The 9366-nt window shown below is 46.6% G+C and overlaps 1 protein-coding gene across 2 annotated transcripts in view; it reads left to right on the forward strand.

Moving 5' to 3' along the window:
* The window catches only part of LOC137095543 (transformation/transcription domain-associated protein-like), a 216632-nt gene that overhangs the window by 107514 nt on the left and 99752 nt on the right, over nt 1-9366 (forward strand). For both annotated transcript variants that reach the window (XM_067462324.1, XM_067462325.1), the window contains 2 exons: nt 3949-4162; nt 6019-6144. In XM_067462324.1, the coding sequence (XP_067318425.1) occupies nt 3949-4162; nt 6019-6144 (340 nt within the window). The remainder of the gene's footprint in view (nt 1-3948; nt 4163-6018; nt 6145-9366) is intronic.

The raw sequence follows: 9366 nt of genomic DNA on the forward strand, positions 1-9366 counted from the left end.
ACGATGCAGCGCAATTAAGGGCTTAATTAATTCCTTTGGGCCTCTTACGGGCCGTCACGTCACGCCGTGAGTGTGGATTCATTTTTTTGGAAATGTGATAATACTGTGTTGAAGGAATCCACGTGTTGGCAGAGAACGCGAAATGTCACGTTAGCCTCTTTAATTGCCAGTTTAATTTGGTGCCACGACTTGGAAAACGTTCCGTCTGACGGAATTGATTTCGCGTCGCGAATAATTACTCGCGCCCTTCTCTCGACACCGGGCTTGGGCGGAAAGAGTCAGCCGACGAGAATTGGAGCTGAACGGTGGCAGTGAAACATTGATGAGGTGTTGATCTGTTATGCAAGTCGGGTTTTTATTTAAGAGAGAATTCCAAGGAAATGGTCCGAGGAAGGCGTTCTCGCCATTCCTGTCGAGGCTCAAGGACTTGAGGAGGATGCTTTGCGCGCTCGCTTATCCTTGCCATCTCTCACGAAGGTCAAAGCAGTGAGTTTATACCAGGCAGGGGCCAAATGTAGCCCTTCGGGTGTTTTGGAAGTGGACCCCCACAACGTGGGTATGCAGATGATACATTGTTCTCACAAAGAAGGGTACCAACAGGAACCACTTTAAAAGAGACTAGGAGACTAGGACGCGGAACAATGGCTTCAAACTACAAGAGAGGAGATTTCATCTGAACATGAGGAAGAACTTCCTGACTGTGAGAGCCGTTCAGTAGTGGAACTCTCTGCCCCTTGTGGAGTGTGGTGGAGGCTCCTTCTTTGGAAGCTTTTAAGCAGATGCTGGATGGCCATCTGTCAGGGGTGATTTGAATGCAATATTCCTGCTTCTTGGCAGAATGGGGTTGGACTGGATGGCCCATGAGGTCTCTTCCAACTCTTTGATTCTATGATTCTATGATTCTATGAAAAGGCCTCAATCCCTCCCATAACATCATTTATAATGCACTTGCTTTTCCTCACATTATCTTGAAACCTCGCCTTGTCTTTAAGCCTCTGCATGCTCTGTCTCTGCAACTCCAAGCGCCTTTACCTAGATCAGGAACGGGCCAACTTGGGCCCTCCCTCCATGTGTTTTGGACTTCAGCACCCACAACATGGGTATGCAGATGACCCCTTGATTGACTGAAGTGTCCTGTTCCAAGAGGACAAAGGCATGGGCCAACTTCAGCCCTTTCTCCAGGTGTTTTGGACTTCAGCTCCCACAACATGGGTATGCAGATGACCCCTTGACTGGCTGAAGTGTCCAGTTCCAAGAGGGCAAAGGCCTGGGCCAACTTGGGCCCTCCCTCTAGGTGTTTCAGACTTTCCTGCATGGAAAGCTTCTCTGTGAGAACTGACTCAAAAAGTCTCCTATTCCCTCCAAAAACCCCAAAAGGGGGCGGGACCAGGGAACCTAACTCTAATTGACAGGTGGCTTGCCCTATGATTGCAGCCAAAAGAAGCCACCTATCTGCAGAGTCCCTGAAACTTAGGACTGCAACAAACATTAAATGCAAAGCAAGCAAAATTGGAGCTCCTGGTGCAGTTGTACCAGCACACAGACAGAGAAGTACACATTATAAGAGCCAAACTAATTCCATCCTTAAATTTGTAAAAGGCTCTACAAATTGAACATCAGCACATTTGAGCATTGTTCACTCTATAACTCAGCATGGATTGTACATTTTTCTTATTTAAACTATAAATATTGCCTTTTTTTTCTTGAAGTGACACCCCACCCTAGTTATGCTCAGGTTTTTGGCGAATTTTGACACACCAAGCTCAAAAGGTTGCCCATCACTGGCTCAGCCGCTACTCTTTGCCTTGCCTTCCTTTCTACAAATGAAGCCGCATTACAGGGCGCTGTGGGAATTATCTGTGGCCTTCCTCCTGCCGCTTGTAGTCAGGCAAGCGTCAGAAAAATACTCTGCCGCTGGCCTGACTACAACCTGTACTGCAAATAATAAGATTTGCACTCTGAGTAATTGAGTGCAAATCTTATTATTCTCACTCTTGTCGGAGGCTCTTGCGTCGCGTGTGTCGGGAGTCCTAGAAGACGGCCTTGCATCCTTGTTTACTAAGTGTGCGTTGCGAAGTTGGCGTGAGGGGTGATTGACACAACATCCTTCGGACGTTGAGTTCCATCATGTGTTGATGGGCACTTCAAGGTCATGGCCACGCTTGGGTGGCACCGCTATGAATTATTTTGACCCACTCGTCCTGATTAACTGATGAGTTGACCATTTTTTTGGCTCCCGCTGGGTTGAATTACTGTGGCTGACAGTAGTCATGTGCGCAAAGTGTGCAACAATTTGTGCGAAAATTCTCTGCAATTTCCAGAACAGAGAACATTTCCATGTTGCAGATCAAAGCAGGTTGACAACTTGAGTTGGTTTCGGTTTTGCTTGCAATCCCTGGGATTCAACTTCTCCTCCTCCTCCTTCTTATATTAATTGATACCCTGTTGTATCTTTCCTGAAGGAGACTCAAAGTGGCTTAACAAAATTTTATTTATTTATTTATTTATTTATTTATTTCGGTTTCTTCTACCCCGCCCTTCTTACCCCGAAGGGGACTCAGGGCGGCTTACAAAGGCACAATTCGATGCCCGCATCACATAACAGTAGTAACACAAAATAACAACAATTAAACAGTTAGTTGAACAGTTAAACAACAATTCCTGCATCACAACCCTAAAACCAATAAAACAATACAATCCCAGTTACTCCTCATAGACAGTCAGCGTTCACTATCTCATAGTCCAAATTTCCGAACAGTCTTCAAGGGCAACCCCACGTAGAGTGCGTTGCAGTAGTCTATTCGGGATGTAACCAGAGCATGGACCACTGGTCAGACCAGACTTCCCAAGGTACGGGCGCAACTGGTGCACAAGTTTTAGTTGTGCATAAGCTCTCCCGGCTTTCGTATGATATTGTTTCTGGCTCCCACTTTTCTTCCTTTTTTCTTTTCCTTCCCTTTCTCTTTCTTCCTTCTTCTCTGCCTCTTTCCTTCCTTCCTTCCTTTGGTTTTTGTTTCCATTCTTCCTTTTGTCTGTCCTTCCTTCCCCCCTCTTCTTCTTTCTTTCTCTTCTTCCAGGATTGAGTCAGGGCGGGAAGGGACGGGGCGGCGAAGGGAGGGGGCGTGGGTTGTGCGTGGGCTGTGGGCGGCGGAGGGGGAGGAGGAAAGGATTGAGTCAGGGTGGGTAGGGACGGGGTCACGAAGGGAGGGGGCGTGGCTTCCGTGGAGGGGACGTGGTCGGCAGCGGAGGAGGAGTTGGAGGTGGGAAAGAATTGAGTCAGGGCAGGTAGGGATGGGGTGGCGAAGGGAGGGGGTGTGGCTTCCGTGGAGGGGGCGTGGTCGGCAGCGGAGGAGGAGGTGGAGGAGGGAAAGCATTGAGTCAGGGTGGGTAGGGGTGGGGCGGCGAAGGCAGGGGGCGTGGCTTCCGTGGAGGGGACGTGGTCGGCAGCGGAGGAGGAGGTGGAGGAGGGAAAGAATTGAGTCAGGGCGGGTAGGGACGGGGTGGCGAAGGGAGGGGGTGTGGCTTCCGTGGAGGGGCGTGGTCGGCAGCGGAGGAGGAGGTGGAGGAGGGAAAGAATTGAGTCAGGGTGGGTAGGGGTGGGGCGGCGAAGGGAGGGGGCGTGGTTTGCAGTGAGGGAGCGTTGGCCGGCAATGTGCGTGTGGCGGGGGACTCGTGCCAGGGCACTTCTGCACATGCTCCCTTTGTCTTCGAAATTGAGGGTTTGGCGAAATGTTGTTTGCTTTTTTGATGTGATTTGTGCATACCTTGTGGGTTGAGGTATGTGCATGGGAATTTTGGTAAATTTTCGTCGGTTTTTTTTTGAGTTTTGCTGTCCCGTTGGACGCCCTTTTCATTTTTATATATATAGATTATTATTATCTGGACTAACTAGTGGAGGCTTGAGAAGGTTGCTCTTTCTCGCACTCACGGCTGTTTTCCTCCTTCCAGGAGCAGCCCAACCAGGCCAACTTTGCTAATATCTGCACCGGCCTGGAAGTCCTCAGCTTCCTCCTGACGGTCTTGCAGTCTCCGGCCATCCTGAGCAGCTTCAAGCCTTTGCAGCGCGGCATCGCCTCGTGCATGACGTGCGGGAACACCAAGGTCTTGCGGGCGGTCCACACGCTGCTCTCGCGCCTGATGAGCAACTTCCCGACGGAACCAAGTACGTATGGGAGGCGGGACCCTCGCTTTCCCGCTTTGCCTCTCCGTCCCGGAAATATCCGGAACCGGGATCTGGTCCTTCGTGTCGGTTTGCAGAAATAATTCTTTTTTGAACTTGCACTTTCCACCCCAATTAAAAGGAAAAGTTGAAACGAGTCGTCTTGAGGAATACATCATTATCCGGCGGCATGAAAACTTAATAACCTGTGTCAGTTATTACTTTGGCTTGAGAGTGTTGTAAATGTAATGTCTTCTGCAATTACCATTTTCCTGCTTTGAAAGCGCAGTTGTTGAACACGGCTCTTTTAATAAGACAAGGAAGGGAAATTGGGGGGGAAAGCGAGATCTTAGGGAAGATGCGGGAAGAAGGCGCAAGAAGGACAGAGTCATATTCCTCCTTACTCCAGAGTAAGCCCATTCTTCTTTATGAGGCTTGCTTCCCTGGAGGTTTTTTTTCATGTCAGGAACAACTTGAGAAACTGCAAGTCGCTTCTGGTGTGAGAGAATTGGCCATCTGCAAGGATGTTGCCCAAGGGACGTTGCCCAGGTGTTTTGATGTTTGACCATCCTTGTGGGAGGCTTCTCTCTTGTCCCCTTTGCATGAAGAGCTGAAGCTGACAGAGGGAGCTTATCCCGAGCTCTACCTGAATTCGAACATCAAACTGCAAATCGTTTCTGGTGTGAGAGAATTGGCCGTCTGCAAGGACGTTGCCCAAGGGATGTTGTCTGGATGTTTTGATGTTTGACCATCCTTGTAGGAAGCTTCTCTCCTGTCTCCTTTGCATGGGGAGCTGAAGCTGACAGAGGGAGCTCATCTGAGCTCTACTCGGATTCGAACATCAAACTGCAAATCGTTTCTGATTTGAGAGAATTGGCTGTCTGCAAGGATGTTGCCCAGGTGAAGTTGCCCGGATGTTTTGAAGTTTTCTCACCCTTGTGGGAGGCTTCTCTCTTTTCCCCTTTGCATGGGGAGCTGGAGCTGGCAGAAGGAGCTCATCCACGCTCTCCTCGGACTTGAACCGCTGACCTGTCGGTCTTCAGTCCTGCCAGCACAAGAGTTAAACCCACCGGGGGCTCCATGTATAAGATTATAACTCAACTTAGAATGCAGAATTCCCCATTGCTTGAGATTTCGTTGTGTCTCATCCCCAAACGGGATAGTGATATGGAGCAAGTAAAAAATGTTGAGCCAATTTGGCTGCTAAACTGTGATTACAAATTATTTGCAGACATTTTGGCAAACAGATTAAACTCAATCCTAGACCAGGCAGGCTTTCTTCCCAGAAGACAGTTAAACCAGCATGTAAGAATGGATTTAAACATATTAGAAGAGCAAGAGCCTAGTAGAGACGTTGTGCTGTTATTTCTAGATGCAGAGAAAACTTTTGACAATGTTCACCGGGAATTTATAGAAAAAGTACTGACGGTGGTTCCCAACCTGTGGGCTGCCGCTCAGCTGTGGGCAGTCAGACCAAAAATCTGGTCTGTGAACCTCCTTCCTCTTAAATTAATTTAATTTAATTTAATTTAATTGTGTTCCTTTCCACAGAGCTGATCAGCCCCGCCCCTTTTGGTACTAATGTTGGAGAGTGGTCCCTGGTCAAGTTGGCCTTGGTCAAAAAAAGGTTGAGAACCACTGGACTATGGAGTGGGTCAGCGATTTACAAAAGCGGTTGATGCTATCTGTTCGAAACAAAAACCTATATTAAGGATAAATGGCCAAATGTCGAACTAAATAGAGATACAAAAAGAGATTTCGTATGTCAAATGGAGAGTGCAGCAAAGAAGAGTCCTTCTGCAGCCACAAAAACAAATAATGACGATTGTGTCTCCGTTCTTGTTCCCTTTGCTCGCTAGGTACCTCCAGCGTTGCCTCCAAGTATGAAGAACTTGAGTGCCTTTATGCGGCCGTTGGGAAGGTTATTTACGAAGGACTTACTAATTATGAGAAAGCAACGAATGCCAACCCTTCTCAACTTTTTGGTAAGTTTCCAGCGTTGGACTCCTCTCACCACAGAAGCGTTGCTCTTTCCACTTTGTTGTATTTCTGCACAAGTTGTGTAGAGCTTTCATCGGCGCAGTAGATATCAGTGGCATCTCCGCACAGCAAGGCAAGGAAACACATTGATCACAGTCTCCTTTATGCTATAAACTAATTTATTGTACAATTGTTTACATTAGAAGCTAAGCATATGGTAAAAACTGCTTCTCCATCCAGCAGCTACATTGCGAGCAACAGAACACGTTGTTATCAGCACTAGTTCACACCTGCATTCCAGAGTGACGTATGACGTACGACGCACTGTCCATTGCTCTCTGCACTATGATTTATGACCTCTCTAGGAATGCCGATTCTCTTCATGGTTTAGTTAACTCTTTCCACACAGGAATACTCTCGGCACATAGCATTGCATTTTTAAACATACAAACACACTTCAAAATCTACGTTACGCATTTTGAAAACACATCAACAGTAGAGAGCCACTATCATGGCTATGTGAAGAAAAGCAGCAAATAGTAGTTATTATCCTGCTGTAGAAAGGTATTCTGCGGTGTGAGAGACAAATAGTGACAGCTCCCTTCATGACAAATCCCGGGGTTGCCGATCATGCCACACATAATAATAATAATAATAATAATAATAATAATAATAACTTTATTTATACCCCGCCACCATCTCCCCAGCGGGGACTCGGAGCGGCTTACATGAGGCTGAGCCCAACAACATATCAATAAAAACAACAAGCAATAAGCAAATAAAACAATACAATTAATATAACTCACATATAGACAATAATATGCAGAGATTTAAAAACCTATGGCCGGGCCAGATGTAATAGTTAATATTTTAAAAATATACGCTGGGCATGAACAGAGGTAGGATGTATTGAGTAGGAGGGTTTTAAAAGAAATATAGGGAGAGCAACCCAACAGGTAATGAACTAGAAGCAAGAATGGACTCAGAAACTTGAATACATGAATTCCAAGAACATAGGACCAAAAACTAGGAACTGTTCACCTGAATACGTTGCTCTCACAAAGGATTGTACCAGAAGAAACCACTTTAAAAGGCCTCAGTACCTCCCATAATATCGTTTCTCATGCACCTGTTCTTCCTCTCCTTCTCTCTAAGCCTCTGGGAAAAGCGAGTCTGTCTTTGTTGCATGCTCTGTCTATCTATATTGGGCACGGGCCAACTTGGGCCCTCCAGGTGTTTTGGACTTTAACTCCCACAATTCCTAACAGCCTACCGGCTGTTAGGAATTGTGGGAGTTGAAGTCCAAAACACTTGGAGCGCCCAAATTGGCCCATTCCTGGTCTAGGTAAAGGCTCTTGGAATTGCAGAGACAGAGCATGCAGAGGCTTAAAGATAAGGCGAGGTTTAAAGATAAGGCGAGGAAAAGCAGGTGTGTGATAAATGATGTTATGGGAGGGATTGAGGCCTTTTAAAGTGGTTCCTGTTGGTACCATTCTTTGTGAGAACAATGTATTCAGCTCTCGGTTTTTGGAACAGTTGGTAGGCTGTAGGAATTGTGAGAGTTGAAGTCCAAAACACCTGGAGAGCCCAAGTTGGCCCATTCCTGGTCTAGGTCAAGGTGCTTGGAATTGCAGAGACAGAGCACGCAGAGGCTTAAAGATAAGGCGAGGTTTAAAGATAAGGCGAGGAAAAGCAAGTGCGTGATAAATGATGTTATGGGAGGGATGAAGGTCTTTTAAAGTGGTTCCTGCTAGTACCATTCTTTGTGAGAACAATGTATTCAGCTCTCGGTTTTTGGAACAGTTGGTAGGCTGTAGGAATTGTGAGAGTTGAAGTCCAAAACACCTGGAGAGCCCAAGTTGGCCCATGCCTGGTCTAGGTCAAGGCGCTTGGAATTGCAGAGACAGAGCATGCAGAAGCTTAAAGATAAGGCGAGGTTTAAAGATAAGGCGAGGAAAAGCAAGTGCATTATAAATGATGTTATGGGAGGGATTAAAGCCTTTTAAAGTGGTTTCTGTTGTTGCCATTCTTTGTGAGAACAATGTATTAAGCTCTCGGTTTTTGGAACAGCCAGTAGGCTGTTAGGAATTGTGAGAGTTAAAATCCAATACACCCGGAGGGCCCAAGTTGGCCCATGCCTGGTCTAGGTCAAGACGCTTGGAATTGCAGAGACAGAGCATGCAAAGGCTTAAAGATAAGGCGAGGTTTAAAGATAAGGCGAGGAAAAGCAAGTGCATTATAAATGATGTTATGGGAGGGATTGAGGCCTTTTAAAGTGGTTCCTGTTGGTACCATTCTTTGTGAGAGCAACGTATTCAGGTGAACAGCTCTCAGTTTCTGGAACAGCTGGTAGGCTGTGTTTTCTTATTTTGGGACTGAATACCAAATAGGATGTATTTGGTAGGGAGAGCCACCCAACAGGTAATGAACTATAAGCAAGAAAGCACTCAGAAACTTGAATACATGAATTCCAAGAACATAGGACCAAAAACTAGGAACTGTTCACCTGAATACGTTGCTCTCACAAAGGATTGTACCAGCAGGAACCACTTTAAAAGGCCTCAGTACCTCCCATAACATCGTTTCTCATGCACCTGTTCTTCCTCTCCTTCTCTCTAAGCCTCTGGGAAAAGCGAGTCTGTCTTTGTTGCATGCTTTGTCTATCTAGACCAGGCATGGGCCAACTTGGGCTCTCCAGGTGTTTTGGACTTTAACTCCCACAATTCCTAACAGCCTACCGGCTGTTAGGAATTGTGGGAGTTGAAGTCCAATACACCTGGAGGGCCCAAATTGGCCCATGCCTGGTCTAGGTCAAGGTGCTTGGAATTGCAGAGACAGAGCATGCAGAGGCTTAAAGATAAGGCAAGGTTTAAAGATAAGGCGAGGAAAAGCAAGTGCATTATAAATGATGTTATGGGAGGGATTAAGGCATTTTAAAGTGGTTCCTGTTGGTACCATTCTTTGTGAGAACAATGTATTCATCTCTCGGTTTTTGGAACAGCTGGTAGGCTGTTAGGAATTGTGGGAGTTAAAGCCCAAAACACCTGGAGGGCCCAAATTGGCCCATTCCTGGTCTAGGTAAAGGCGTTTGGAATTGCAGAGACAGAGCATGCAGAGGCTTAATGATAAGGCGAGGTTTAAAGATAAGACGAGGAAAAGCAGGTGCGTGATAAATGATGTTATGGGAGGGATTGAGGTCTTTTAAAGTGGTTCCTGCTGGTACCATT

The sequence above is a fragment of the Anolis sagrei genome, chromosome Y (genome assembly GCF_037176765.1).
Source record: "Anolis sagrei isolate rAnoSag1 chromosome Y, rAnoSag1.mat, whole genome shotgun sequence".
Classification (NCBI taxonomy): Eukaryota; Metazoa; Chordata; class Lepidosauria; order Squamata; family Dactyloidae; genus Anolis; species Anolis sagrei.